General features: G+C 40.7%; 1 protein-coding gene across 3 annotated transcripts; it reads right to left on the reverse strand.

Moving 5' to 3' along the window:
* Positions 1-6,354: 6,354 nt before the first annotated feature.
* Positions 6,355-11,284, reverse strand: LOC107143774 (HLA class II histocompatibility antigen, DO beta chain-like). 3 transcript variants are annotated; one of them, XM_015487513.2, is made up of 6 exons: positions 11,095-11,284; positions 9,324-9,542; positions 8,586-8,867; positions 8,046-8,156; positions 7,784-7,812; positions 6,355-7,612 (listed from the first exon to the last, which is right to left on the reverse strand). In XM_015487513.2, the coding sequence occupies exons 1-6, from the start codon at positions 11,183-11,185 to the stop codon at positions 7,547-7,549; spliced, it is 798 nt and encodes a 265-aa protein (XP_015342999.1). In that variant the 5' UTR covers positions 11,186-11,284; the 3' UTR covers positions 6,355-7,546. The 3 variants fall into 3 exon arrangements, with proteins under 3 accessions (XP_015342999.1, XP_048661049.1, XP_015342998.1); XM_048805092.1 differs by having other exon boundaries at positions 9,324-9,590; XM_015487512.2 differs by having other exon boundaries at positions 9,324-9,593; positions 11,095-11,283.
* Positions 11,285-15,315: the final 4,031 nt, after the last annotated feature.

The raw sequence follows: 15,315 nt of genomic DNA on the forward strand, positions 1-15,315 counted from the left end.
GAAGAAAAGATTAACATTAAACAGATACATGAGGTGGGAGGGAAAGGGAGAGAAAAGGGAAATTGCCTGGTAATGGAGGGAGACCCTCATTGTTATACAAAATTACATATAAGAGGTTGTGAGGGGAATGGGAAAATAAACAAGGAGAGAAATGAATTACAGTAGATGGGGTAGAGAGAGAAGATGGGAGGGGAGGGGAGGGGAGATAGTAGAGGATAGGAAAGGTAGCAGAATACAACAGTTACTAATAGGGCATTATGTAAAAATGTGGATGTGTAACCGACGTGATTCTGCAATCTGTATTTGGGGTAAAATTGGGAGTTCAAAACCCACTTGAATCAAATGTATGAAATATGATATGTCAAGAGCTTTGTAATGTTTTGAACAACCAATAAAAAAATAATAATAATAAAAAAAAAATAAAATAAAATATAGTGAAAATTTTTAAGGGAATTAGTTAAGAGAATTTCCATTATAGTAGAAAATCAGGGCTGCTACCCCCACCACAGTCTACAACTCCATCAGAGTGCACAGGCCTGGGGACAAGACTGCCTCCAATTAGAATTCAGAGGGGAGATCCAGGGCTGGGGTTGTGGCTCAGTGGTAGAGCGCTTGGTAGCATGTGTGAGGCACTGGGTTCAATTCCTGGCACCACATAAAAATAAAGGTAAATAAAATAAAATAAAAGTATGTTGTCCATCTACAGCTACAAAATTTTTTTTTTTAAAGCGGGGGCAGAGAGAGACCCACTGTGGTTTCCACAGGCCAGGCTGATGCTGCTTGGAGCCTGGGAGTCAGGCTGCCCAGCCAAGCCCTGGTGGTGTCTGGTTTCACAGAATGACAACTGGAAAGATGTTTACTTCAAGATGAATTGTACCATGTGTCTGTCTGACCATATCTAATTTAAATAACATTTAGAGGAGAATATGGACCTAAAACATTAAAAATGATGCAGGTTTCAGTCAAGATTTGGGAGGTGTCGAATAGATGAATGTATTCTGCATACAACAAGGGCCTGGGGGAGTCCCCAGTGTTTGTACAACCCCCCGCCTGAGCCCATGAAAATTCACTTGTTGAAGTTCTAATCCCAGTGTAACTGTGTTTGGAGACAGAGTATTTAAGAGATAATTGAGACTAAATATGGTCAAAAGAGTGGAGAGGAGGGAAGGAAAGAAATAAAAGGAAGGGAAGGGTGAGGTGCACCCCAAAATCAATAAAACTGGTGCTCCATAAGATGAGTAAAAGAGATCTTCCTTTCTCTCCTCCTCCTTCTCCTTCTGCTTCTCCTCCTTCTCTCTCTATATATATATTAATATTTCCAGATCATGAACCCACACAAAAAAGGTTAGATTGCTACCAAGCAGCACAATATCCCACTTTGGGAAGAAGAGATTAGGACTCAAGTTGTTGTTGGGCAGCTGTAACACTGCCTGGGAGAAAGGAAGCCAGGCCATAATGCTCTCTGCTCCAGAACATTTGAAAACAAATTGGTAGAAAAATGGGTTTTATTCAAACCAGTTTTGAAGGAGGATGAAAAAAAAACAAACAAACAAACTTGTTTCAAAAGTTTCATCTCCAAAATCCCTGAAAATAAGCCTGATTTTTAAAGAAGAGGCAAGGAAGTAACACGGGCAGGAAATATACCTATAGAGACTTAGAGATCCTGCAGCTCGACAGGCCTGAGTGGGCATCTCTGCTACAGTCTTCTGTGGAGACTCCCTGGGTGGGGTATCTGGCCTTTAGCTTCCTCCTTCAGCAGAAGAATATATTCCAATTCAGGGAGGGAGTGCCCCTCAAAGAGTCTGATTCAAAACTGGAAGGTGTTTTAGTCAGCTTTGAGTCACCGTGACCAAAAGAAGTGACAAGAACAACATAAAGGAGGAAAAGTTTATTTGTGTTTTCGGGTTTAAAAGTCTCAGAGTCTAGACAGCCAACTCCACTACTCAGGGCCTAAGGTGAAACAAAACCTCAGGGCCGAAGGGTGTGGAGGGGAAAATCACCTCAGGTCATGGTAATCAGAAAGCAGAGATAGATAGATAGACAGATAGATAGATAGATAGATAGATAGATAGATAGATAGATAGAGAACTGCCCTCACCAGGGATAAAATATATACCCCAAATGCAGACACCCTCAGTGACCTTCCTCCTCTACCTACATCCTACTTGCCTACAGTTACCACCCAGTTAATTCCTCTCAGTGGATCAATCCACTTATTAGGTTACAACTCTCATAATTGTATCGTTTCACCTGTGAATGTTCTTTTATTGCCTCACACAGGACCTTTTGGGGGACACCTCATATCTAAACCATAACAATAGGAAAACAGGCAGGTTTTATTCCAAGCCAACTTGGAAGGAAGATGGTTGAAATATAATTGTTTCAAAATTTCCATGTCAGAAAAGCCCTGGGACAGGACAGGTTTTAAAAGTGGGAGGATGCATTAGAAAGAAAGACAGAAAATTCACAGGTTTTACCTTCTTAGGAGTCATTGTGGCCCAAAGAAATTTTGCAGGTTTTGCCTATTTCTGAGTCCCTGAAGCCTTTTCTTCATATCAAAAGGAGCCAGTCCATCCTGAGATGAGGATCTATGCGTCACCATTGTATACTGTCACCATTGTATACCACATTGTCAGTATGGGAGGCCACCCCTGAGCTATTGGCATAGCCTCTACTCAGTTATGAAGCTAAGGAAATTTTGGTCTGGCCTTGCAATCATTTTGTGTTTTTTTACGCCCAGCACATGACCTCAGTCTTCACTCAGCTATAGAGGCTGCTTAGTAGTTCTGGAGTCGGGAGTTACCCATTGGATTTGAACAGCCCCCCCCCTACCTTATTTGGCAAAAGAAGATTCCATGGATATCCTTTGAAGCCCCCTTTGTATAAATAAAGGAAATGCAGGCTTGCTTGCTCTCTCTTTCCAGCATGGAAGCTCGACGCATAAGGTTGAAGGAGAGCCGTTCTTTCCCCCCATGTTTTGGGTACTACTTTCTATATTGTGTGATTTTCCACCATCTTCTTGCATCTTATTGTACCCAGTTTGTCTCATCTGTGCAGGTCACAGTCGAGATGTCAGGATGCAGACAACTCTTCTCTTTGGTTCACAGGGTGAGCTTTCTTGAACTGCACGTGGAGAGCTGCACTGACCTCAGTTCATTCAAGGAGCCTCATCTGTACCTGGACCTGATTCAGATGATGAGACTCTGGAGTTGACACTGGTTAGAAGAGGAAATGAGACTTTTGGAAGTCTTGAATGGAAAGCAGTTTACTGTACACGTGGAAGGAATATGAATGATTTGTGGTCAGAAGGATGAATTTGGTGGTTTTCAACTGATCACAAGTTCCTTGATACTCAAGAAGAGAACCTAGTTCCCTCCTCATGAATGTGGCTGACTTCTTCAATTCACTCCAGTGATGAGACAAAGCAGAATTGATGGTGTGCAGCCACAGACAAAAAGACACTGGGGTTTCCTGCTTGCTCTGCTCTCTCTTGGATCATTCACTCCTGGCTAAGTCATCTTTCACTGGACAGTCACCTAAAGGGAGTCCTCCATGGCCAGGAACTGAGGGCTGTGGCCACGAGCTACAGGAATGAGCTGTGGATGAGGTCCTTCCTTCCCTGCCCATCAGCCTTCAAGTTCTGGTCTTGAACATTGCTCATAGGAAAGTGGCAAGATCATAAACCCTGGTAATTTCAAGCTGCTCCATTTGGGAGTGATTTTTACAAATCACTAAGTAAGAAATGTACAGGGAACAACTATGCAATTGAGGGATTTTTAGTTCAAAATCTCCAAGAGAAAGCTCTATTTGTATTTATTAAGTAAGTGTAAAAGGTCAAAGAGAGCCAAGTGTGGTGATGCTCACCTGTAAGTCCAGCCTAAGGAGGCTGAGGCAGGAGGATTGAAGCTCAAAGCCAGTCTCAGCAATTTAGCCAGGCCCTAAGCAACTTAGTGAGACACTGTTTCAGAATAGAATATAAAATGGATGGTGATGTGGTTCAGTGGTTAAGTGTCCCTGGGCTCAATCCCAGTACAAAAAAAAAAAAAAAAGAAGAAGAAGAAGGGGTCAGAGAGAGAGAAAGAAATATAGTCTTTCACATTGAGCCAGACATTTGCCAGTTCTGATGCTCTTACTTTTTCTAGAAGTCTGAGTTTTCCACTGGTATTGTTTGCTGTCAAACTAAAGAATTCCTTTACCGTTTCATACAGTACAGATTACTATTTGTTTGATTTGGATGTGAAGTGCCCCCAAAAGCTCACATATGAGACAGGTACACTCTAATGGATTGACTGTGTTTTACTCAGAGACTTGAAGGCATTGCCTCCCTTTCTTCTTGTTCTATGGTTTTTGATAAGTCATCGGGCAGAAAAGGAGGTTCCAGAGAACAAGAAACAGGAAAAGTAATGGGTAGGCCCCAAACCTTTGATGTTAACAGCCACAGTAAGCCTTATGAGTCACCCCGCCAATTAAAAGGCTGATAGGTTGAGGGGCAGAGATGTGCTATTGGCAAGATATGCATTTGGAGCATAAATACTGAAGTGAAAGTCAATTCATGGGAAAAGATACGCCATGCCAACAGTAAGCCTAAGCAGGCTGGGTGGCCACGGTGCTATCAGGAAAACACATTTCAAAATAAAATGTATCGTTAGAGATAAAGAAGAACCCTTCATGAGAATAAAAGAGTCAACAGGAAGACAGCACTCAGAAACATATGAGACAAAAACCACAGAATTACACGGAGAAATATACAACTCCAGAATTGCAACCAGAGAGTTTCATACACTTCTCGGCAAGTTCTTGAAGAACCTACTAAATAAAGAGTTCCAAACAACACAATGAGTATGTCAGTAATTCGCAAACTTTTTGGTATCACAATCCCTTAAAAATTGAGAATGCTAAAAGAACTCTGGTACAGAGTGGAAATACTATTTATCCAGAAAAAAAGATGAAATCCTGTCATTTTTGACAGCACATAGAACTGATGATCATTATGTTAAGTGAAACAAGTACTATGTGATCTCACTCATGTGTAACCTAAAAAATGTCAAATTTCATAGGACTCAAGAGTGGTTACTAGAGGCTACAGAGAATAAGGGGGTGGGGAGAGATTGGTAAATGTTGATCAATGGGAACTAAATTATAGAAAAGAAAAATATCATCTGGTGTTCTATTTCACAGTAGGGTGACTATAAATAATAATTGTACTATATGTTTGAAAAAAACTATCAGAAAGAATTTTAATGCTTTCACCACCAAGAAATAATAAATGTTTCAGGAAGCATATATGCTTACACTGATTTAAACATCACATAATGTCTACATGCATTGAAACCTCACTCCATAAAATATGTTAAATTTCTATGTTGATTAAAAATTTTTAGAAGAAGAAATGGACTTCCATTTATATGGGTTATGTCAAGCAACACTAATATTTGTTTTGTGTGTCTTTTTAAATAGCAGAAATAAATGCATTACATGTCACATAAATAACATATTTTGTGGAAAATAGCTATATTTTCCAGCACAGAACAACACTGAAATATAAGAAATTGTTTTACATTTTTAAACTCTCCTCTGTGAGACTTAGTAATGATAACTTGGCTACGTATTCTTCTCTGTTCAAACTGTAACAATCATTGTTTTGGTTGAAGTACATGAAGAAAATTTGGCTATGCTCTGAAATGTAGTTAGAAAGAGGAAAAATTTTAATAGCTTTTCAGATATTATGGATATTCTTCTACAACATTAAAACTCAGCAAGCAGCAAAATTTTACAGGTTAGTTACAAAATAGAATCTGAAAACTTATCAATGAACTTATCATATTCTGTTGGGTTAAAAATTAATTGGTCTATCTTATACTTTGAATGGATCATGTATCCTTCCACTTTGCCACATCATGCATTGATTATTTGGAAATTATTGGTTCATGGAGTTATGCAGATCTTTAAAATGTTAACACATTTCATTAAACAATGCTTTCAAAACCATGTATGCTCAAATCACCACCAATAACATCAGGGAAATATTTAGAAGAAGAAATGTGGCAAACAAGTTTTTTATATTTTTTTAATTTTCTCTTGAAAATATAATTTTTATTGTCAATGAAATTTTCCTCCAGATAATAGGCCTATTTGTTTGATTTTGAATAAACTTATACAAAATGCCCAAATCTAAATAACCACACTGTTTCTCAATTATTCTTTCAAGGAAAAATTATGATCCATTAAATGGTAGGGGGGGCTAATTCCACTCACAACTCAAGCATGATACAACTGCCTTTCCATCTGTATGCAACAGGAAATCTCCCTATTTTGTCAAACTGACTTTAAAAAATACATACTTGAGGTTTAAGATTTAGCAAAATGAATGATTTTTATTGCTTCATCAAGACCATTCTTAAGCAAAACTGGCATTTGTTGTCTGAAAGTGCATGGCAGTGAAAAATACAAGACTTACCTATAGAGCTTGGTATCAGTCCTTCAACTGAGCTAAGGCACCAACAGTATTACCCACTATAGATTTTTGCACCCACAATGCAAATAATGCAGTGAAAATAACAAATAATATACAGTAAATAAACAAAGAAGGGATTACAAAACTAGAAAAATCACCATGTTGCAATCCCAAATATATTAACAGAACTAGGCAATTAGTATCAATGGTTGCTAACATCATAAAACTCTTCTTATGCAAGTAGAATTACATGTCTTTTGGTAAAAGATTACACAGCCACCAACAGGCTTTCCAAAATGATCAAACCAGAGTCTAATTCCACCTCTGCACCAGATGCTAATTGGTAAAAAATACAGAAGTCATAGGGGCATGTTAAACTGCACCATGTTTATACAGGCACAAAATCCAGAGTGTGGGAAACACTTCAGGTCAAATAACCGGAGCTTTTCCATGAATTAATCATAATGAAAAGAATGGGATGGAGGAGAAACCTGAGGTCTAGGCATAGAAGATAACTAAGTGTGGTGTGCAAGAATCACACTTGGGTGAATAGGCTATAAATAACTACAAGAAAGAGGGCATCATAAATGGGAAGAAAGGAACTTGATTGTCCTGAGGCACATGAAAACTTTTGTAGTGGCTGGAAAAGTGCTGTTTCTTGACCTGAATGGTGACTATAGGGGTTCTGCCTTAATCCATTAAATCATATATGTTGTGTGGTTATCTGTATTTCTGTTTTATTTTGCAATAATTGTTTTTTAAAAAAAATAGTAAATGGAAACAGCGACTGAGCATCTGTCTTCTGAAGACAGTGGAGACTGCAGTTGAAAGATAGATTTAGGAATTGTGGGGGTTAGGGCTGGGCTATAGAAAAGCATAGTTAGGGACTGGAAAGAATTAGGTCTTCTGGAAATTTCTGAACCATGTGTTTGGAATGGGAACTAATAAAGCACACAATGAGAGGAAGGACAGAGTTGGGGGATGCATGATCTCACAGCACAAAACTCCAAAATCCATTCAGGATTCCAAGGATCATGGAACAAAATCATTCCCAGACCTCTCCAATGTCCTTTCCTAAGCCACAGCACTACTTCAGGTTTCAGGAGAGAAGCTTTGATTAGGACCTGAGTATGGCTTCTGTAGAATAGCTCTTGAGATCTGCGGAAACAGTGATGAAGGTCTCATGAAGCAACCCCACCCCCCATTCCAGGAACTCAGGAGACACACTACCAGCCGGGACCACCCTCTGCCTCCTTTACCCCGTTGACTCCCTCTAGCCAATGCACTGTCTGAAGATGCCACCCAGAGACAAGGAGTAAGAGATATTACCTTATCACCAGACTGAGTCTCCACAGATCCTGGAAAGAGACAGTGAAATGATCCATTTGGGACCAAATTTGATTATTCTGAGGAATGGGGAATGGCCTGCACTGTCAAAACTTGTGTCTGCTCACCCTAGGGTTGTTTCTGGCTTCAGGGATCCTAGTGACCCCTGTGAAGTACAGTCTTCCCTGCCTCAGATCTTGATGTAGGGAAAGTCAGAAACCAGGGAAGAAACAGGGCAGGTGGCAAGGTTTCAGAGGCTCATTACCTTTGCGAGCCCTGAGGTGGATGATGATCCCCACCAGAAGGACGGTTAGCCCAAGTAGGAAGGCTCCAACTCCACTGAGTATCTTTTTCCAAGAATATTCATGTTGAGCTCCTGCAGAAAACAAGTTTAAAGTTAGTGAGTAGCACCCAGTAGTTGATGCACCTTCTTAAAATTCCAAAGTCTGTACTGGACACCAATGCTATTTAGAGAAGAAAAATATTAGAAGTGGCACTCCGAGGTCAAAGTCTGCAACTACAGAGTTGCCTCCCATCTTTTATTGATTCTTATATTTCATGAAGGAGAGTAGTTCCCAGAGGGGGAAGCAAATAATGAGATGATTAAACCTCCTTATTTCTTGGAAGACATGAAGATCAATAGCTGCCCTATTTTCTCCCATCCTAAAGCAAAGACTCTGATTTTTGTGACCCTCCCAGATCAAGGGAAAGAATTGTGTTGTGACCAAGATGAATGGGGAAGTGACACCGAGCCTATAAATGTTTGATCCTGAGTCAGGCCCAGAGAGTACAAGAAACTACTCACTCCACTCCACAGAAACAGGGCTGGGCAGACTGGGGTGCTCAACAAGGCATCTGTAAACATCTCCAGGTGAAGGAGTCACTTCCAGCATCACCGTGGTCTGAAAGGTCCAGTCTCCGTTCCTAATAAGACCAGTGGACATAACGCCAGCTCTCTCCTCCTGTCCATTCCAGAACCACCTGATCTTTATGTCCCCTGGATAGAAGCCTGTCACGGAGCAGAGCAGCAGGTTGTGCTGATGCAGGAATGGGGTCTTCTCTGGGTACACTGTCACCTCTGGTTGCACTAGGAAGGGAGAGAAAAATGAGACCAGCCAAGCCAGAGCAGGAGCTTCTTTAGGGACTATCACTACCCCAATCTCTATCCCAGAGCACCCAAGTGAAAAATAGAAGTGTGGAGATATTGCATCCCTCAAAGACTAAGAAATAGGTTATTTCAATGCCCCCTGAAGAGTATTTAGATCTTATCAAGTCCTCTTACAATCACCCCTTCTATTGAGAGTATGCTAGTCCTGAAAGACCCTGAGAACCTAGGAGGTCTGGGACCAAGATCACAGTGACCTGAGCTGTGAGGATAATGAGTGACTCACATCTAGCTGGGGACAGAACATATTCACAAACTCTCTGACCTGTAACTCATTTATCCTGAAGCAGAAATTTACCTGTCATAAGGAAGAAGCACTGTGGCCAGGTTCTCATGGAGCAGACTCCTGAACCCCACTAGACCCACCTTTCTCCTCACCTTTTCTCCCCACAGTGAAGGGGGCCCCCAAATTGTAGTTGTGTCTACAGAGCATATCCACAGATGCTCTGCTCCTCTCCAGTATATCAGGCCGATTGTTCCACTGCTCAGCATCAGGCTGCCCCAGCTCTGTCAATGCCACAAACACTCCGAGATCACTGTCAAAACGTGCGTATTCCTCCAGGTTGAAGATGAATCTGACCACAAACTTCACCTTCTCTGTCCCATTGGTGAAATAACAGTCAGCCTTTGCCTGAATCACAAAATCTTCTAGGGGGGAAAAAAGGAGGGAGACCATGAAACAGCCTCCTCCTCTGGGAAGTCCCATTCCTGCCACATTATGTCAGACTACACAGATCTGAGAGGAGGCTTTTGACATCAGTATGCTCAAAAGTATAGTGTTTAGGGAGAAAAGAAACAATGTGATCCAATGCACAAAGACACATTTTAAAAACTTTAAATATATGCAGAAAAATAAGACTACATATTTTTAAAAGCCACCCTTGTGTTCAAGACATACCAGACACACTAAGAATGAATATCTCTGGAGAGGAGAGAGTAATAATGGAGACAAGGGAGGAGAACAGGGTCTTCCTATTGTCCAGTGACTACAAAGTGCTGTGGAGGACTCATTGAGATTTTTTAGTTCAATCCTATGAACTTAATAATAATAAAAGAAAATTCAAATGAGGTTAATCATGCAGGTAGGTCAGGTGAGACCTTCCTGAAGAAATGACACTTGAGACTTGAAGAAGAATTGCTGTTGATCTTGAGTTGTAAATTTACTTTTGTTTCTAAGTTCAGAGAGCCCTCCGGGAACTCCTCAGCTGAGCCATAAGGATGATTTTCCTGGGCCAACCAGGCTCATCTCTCACTCAGCAGCTGATTTCAGGTGAGGTTCCAACCTCCAATTTTTCCACATTTATATTTTTCTCTGTTACCCTTTATAGTCTGAATATGAAAAATCATCTGAATTTTTAATCATCATTTAAAATCTGTACCGATTATTTTTAATTGTATTGTTTAATGAACAGTATAAACTCAGAGCAGTTTCTATTCTCTGAGAACCATGATACTTTTCCCCAGAGTCAGTTCCTCTTTTGTCTTTAATGAAACTCTGACATTTAAAGGGGATTCTGTTCTTAGCACTGTACATCCTGTTTTCTGCTCATGAATATGTGCTTTCATGGTCTAACATCACTTCATGTTTGCATAGCCTGTCTTCTTAGCAAGAAAAATAACAGTGGCAAATTATCTGTACCCAGTAACCTGAGAACAAGGATAACTAATGTATTCAACTTCTCAAAACTGCTTACTACAACTGAGACCATATAATAAGATCTAAAAAAGTGACTGAAGAAATTGTTTCCAGTACCATTGGTCTATAAACACCCCTACTAGATAAAGACAGAAATCATTATAATTGTCAGAATAATAAACTCTTGGTTTAAGAATGGCAGCTATTCTCAGACTGTCTCCAGCTTTTACAGTTGCTGTGTCTGATATTGATATAATAAGAAATCTAACAAGACAAAATGTTTCCCTTCTTCCTACCCTCAAATCTTTGTCTAGGAACTGGAAGTCCTTCTCCCAGGGTACATTGTGCATGATAAAGAAGAAAAGAGCACTTTTCTGTCAATGGGAAGAACTCCACTCTTGGACGCCAGAAGCCACTTCCACTCCATCCAGTGACCTGGACCTATAAGGAAAGACATCCCTCCCCCATGCCAATCCTAGCACACACACCCAGAAAGACTTTCTCTGAACTTACCTGGAGAGTCTCTGTCTTGAGTCATGGAGAAATTTAGCCTGATCAGATTCACTAGCAGAGCTGTCACCCAGGGGGCCCATGCAGAGCTCATTCTGAAGGGCAGTAAATGAGACAGTAAAATTATCAACCTCTCTAGAATAGAACTTGCCTCAAAACTCAGTGGGGGGAAAAATCATTGAGTAGAGATAACTTTTTGGCCTCCATGGGATTGGAAACTTCCTCAGACTGTTAACCAATCAAGATAGAAGAGTTTTGCATCATTAGGCACTGGGCAGAATACTTTCATAAAGTTGTGCTATACTGTTCAAAAATTGGTCACCTGTAGAATCACTGAGAGTAGTTTAGGTAAGTGAGAAATGGGCTAAGATAAGAAGAAATACATAGTCTCCATAGCATGGAGTACAAGGCATAAAGAACAAGGCAGATTGCTTCTTATATTGCTTCTTATACTTACTTAGCACTGTCCCTTGACTGTTCTGAAAACTTCCTATGGAATAGTTGACATTGACAACAGAGAGTGTGTAAATAAAGAAAAAGTGGATAGCATTCTGAGGTATATGTCCTAAGAGGAGTTAGCGAAGGGGTTATCAGAGAAGAAATAGAATAGATAACAGCCTGGAGAGTATGATTACCTGTAAGCCAAGAAAAAGCCACAAAAAGAAAGAAAGGAATATGGAGAGGATTCTCAAAAGAATAAAATACTGCAAAATTGTTTCTTAAGGATAGAATACAAGAAAGCAATGGGGAGTTCCAGTCAGCAGGATGGCAGAATAAGACTCTCTAGTACATCGTGGCTGACAAAAACATCAATTAGAACAACCTCCCATGGAAGAAAATACTTTCAAAAAAGCTAAGGAAACCAGGTAAAAAAATATATATAGCAACTGGATGTAGCACAGAATTAAGAAAAGATGCATTGAATCAGTTTTATATTACAGCTCATCATGAAAAGAGATACCTACATGGAGGAAGGAGAGTGGGGTAAGCATCCAGTACTAGGTTGCCCCCAGCGCTGGGCATGCTCCCAAGACCCAGACTCCTGGTCAGCCTGGTGAACTCAGTCTCTGTTGCTGCCTTGCTCTGGACCACCTCCAGCACTGGGATAGCTCTGAAGGTCAAGGAATTTAGGCCTGACCCTACAGGTAAAGGATTCATGATTATCTAATGCCAAGCCAACCCCTGTGTCCCCAAACTCCAGGCCAGTACCTGTGGACTAAGCCAACAAGATTGACCCTTATGCCAGACAGGCTAATGTAGTCACAAGATTCTAGGCCAGCCTGGTGAATTCAGGCTCTGGAGGCCCCAGAATGAGGCTGGACTCTGTGGCCCCAATATTCAAGGTCCGAGCACCAGGCCAATCCCTGCAGGATCAGTCATCGGGCCAGTAAACATAGGCCCAGCCTCCAGTCCAGACCCTGTGGATACAGTTTCCGGATCCACCCAGTGCCAAGTCAGCCCTTCAGGTTCACCCCAGCATCAGGTTGGCATTCCTGGCCTCAAGCAACAGGTAGGCACCCATAAAAAATGGCTCCAGGCCTATCCAATGCCAAGCTTTCCCCATGGCCCACCCATTCAACCCGTCCCTGTAGATCTAAGAACCACATCATGTTTCAGCACAGGATTCTGTGTATCTAAGCCCAAGCTGGTTCCCAAGGCCCCAAAACCTATGTCAGCCCTCACTGAGCTAGACCTGTGCGCCTCGCCTCCAGGGCAGCACCAGCAAATACAGGAGCCGAGTCAGTCCCCAGGGCCCCAAGTTCCATGCCAGAACCTGCAATCCTAGGCTCCAGGCTCCATGCCTGCCATAGTACCAAGCCAGCCCTGGGGGTCAACACCAGTCTGTCGGAAGCTGCCCTAGATGCAGACAACTTTAAGTCTTGATGCACAATTATTGCATTCAGTCTGGCACAGTAGAGCCAGGTCGCAATAACTTGGGTATTACCCCAGCTCAGATAACAAGGCGTGGCTCCAGGAGTAGGCGTCATTCACTGGGGTTGAGTTACGCTCACCTGTTCCTTGGTAATCCTACCCCTTTGCCATTTGGGGGATAGAATGTTCCATGGAAACTCCCCTTGTGTGTCCCCTATATAAGAATAAAGAATTCTAGTGGCTCTCTCTCTTTCCACAGACCCTTAAGGTTGGAGAACTGTCACTTAAGTTATTGGAATAGTCAGATTTTGTGAATCCAGCATTAGGTTGCCAGCTAGGACAGATGGCGATATCAGTCCCTGTGGTGGTACAAGGTTTCAGAGGACCTAAGGTCCAGACTTGGTTTAGCAAATCCCAATAGACCTTGGTGACAGGCCATACTCCATAGACTAAGGATTCAAGACCACCCTTGAAGATCTAAACTCTAGGTTAGTCCATGGACCTAGGACCCAGACCCACCACCTCAGACTTAGGCTCCAAACCCAGTCCAATGCCAGATGGCTCATGTAGACTCAGGCTTCAGGCAGGCTCCATTGAACTCAGGTTCCAACCTCATCCTGGGGTACTTAGGTTCCAGGGTCATTCTTGCAGACTCAATCAATCAGCTTGTCCACACTACTGGGTCCATTCTTTCACCCAACCCAATGGACCCTGGTGCCAGGCTCTCCCACCTGCTGACCAGTTGCAGACCAGCCTGCCCAAAGGCTTATTCAAATAAAAAGGCATCAGTGTAAGGCAACCAAAAAAAAAAAAAAATGAGAAAGTGAAGAGACACATACCATCAAATACCATTGTTGAATCCCCCAAATGGAGCTATATGAACTAAGAATAAGAATTCTTTTAAAAGAGTTCAAACTTCCAGAAAATAAATGAAAAATAATTCAATGGAATTGGGAAAACAAATAACTAAAATGAGAAATTTGATGAAGAAGTTGAAATTATTTTCAAAAGTCAAATCCTGGAGCTGAAAATACAATAAATGAAATGAGAAGCACAATCCAGCAAATTAATCAAGCAGAAGAAAGAATCTGTGAACTTGAAAACAGTTTATTTGAAAAAATATAAAGGAGGAAAAAAATGATGAAAATTAATTATGAAATGTTGTGGGATTTGTGGAACAACATCAAAAAAAACAAATACATAAGCATAGAATTTTAACAAGAAGAAAAGATAAAAGAGTAGGAAGTTTATTTAAATAGATTATAGAATAAAAATTTCCAAACCTTAGGAAATATAAAAATATCAAAGTATAGAAAGTTCAAAGGTCTCCAGAGTCTATTTAAATAAGATACACCAAGGAGTATTATAATCAAATTGTCAAAACTCAAAGACAAAGAGGATCCTGAAAGCATCCAGAGAAAAGAAGCAAATAGCATGTATAAGGGAATTTTTTTTTTTTTAAAGAATTTTTTATAAGGGAATTTATATACACATGGTAGATTTATCAGCAGAAACCATACAGGCCAGGAGAAAATGAGATATTATATTTGAATGCTAAAGGAAAAAAAAAAACTGCCAACTAAGAAAACTTTACCCTGCAAAACTGTCCTTCAGAAAGAAAGGAGAGGGCAAGGGTTGTGACTTAGTGGTAGAGTGCTTGCCTAGCATGTGTGAGGCACTGATTCTCAGCACCATATATAAATAAATAAATGAGAAAAAGGTCCATCAATAACTAAAAATATATTTAAAAAAAAAAAAAGAAATGAAAGAGAGATGAAGACTTGCCCAGAAAAACAAAAGTTGAGAGAGTTCATCCCCACTGGAGCCAATTTGCAAGTTAATGCTAAAGGAAGTTCTTCAAGCTGAAAGAAAAGATAATTAGTAACACAAAAACATAGGAAAGTTTTAAAATCATTCGCAAAAAAGATGTAAATAATGACATCAAGAATTTAAATGTGGGAAAGAAAGAGTAAAAATGTAGAGTGTTGGGGGTTTGTAGGTATTTTTAGCAACCAAAGCTAAGTTGCTTAAAAGAGCCTGTTATAACTATGTGATGTTTCTTGTCAGACTGGTGGTAACCACGAAACAAAAATCTATCTTAGGTGCACAAAAGGTAAAAAGTAAGGAATCGGCTGGATGTGGGCATGCACACCTGCAATACCAGCTACTCCAGAGACTGAGGCAGGAGGATGGCAAGTTTGTGGCCAGTGCAGACAACTTAGCAAGACCGGTCTCAAAACAAGATAAAGAAGGGCTGGTGTTGTAGCTCAATGTTAGAGCTCTTGCCTAACATGTGCAAGATCTTAGATTCAATCTCTGGTACTAAAAAAAAAAAAAAAAAAAAAAAAAAAA

This window comes from Marmota marmota, unplaced genomic scaffold (genome assembly GCF_001458135.2).
Source record: "Marmota marmota marmota unplaced genomic scaffold, marMar, whole genome shotgun sequence".
Classification (NCBI taxonomy): domain Eukaryota; kingdom Metazoa; phylum Chordata; class Mammalia; order Rodentia; family Sciuridae; genus Marmota; species Marmota marmota.

What these genes read in the sequence shown, in the direction of transcription:
- LOC107143774 (XM_015487512.2), bottom strand. Translation starts at nt 11,185, where the DNA reads ATGAGCTCTGCATGGGCCCCCTGGGTGACAGCTCTGCTAGTGAATCTG. An exon ending in CCCTGTTTCTGTGGAGTGGA is followed by an intron (nt 8,157 to 8,585) that starts GTGAGTAGTTTC and finishes TGTTTTCTGCAG; the next exon opens with GAGCTCAACATGAATATTCT. An exon ending in CCACCTCAGGGCTCGCAAAG is followed by an intron (nt 7,813 to 8,045) that starts GTAATGAGCCTC and finishes GTCTCTTTCCAG; the next exon opens with GATCTGTGGAGACTCAGTCT.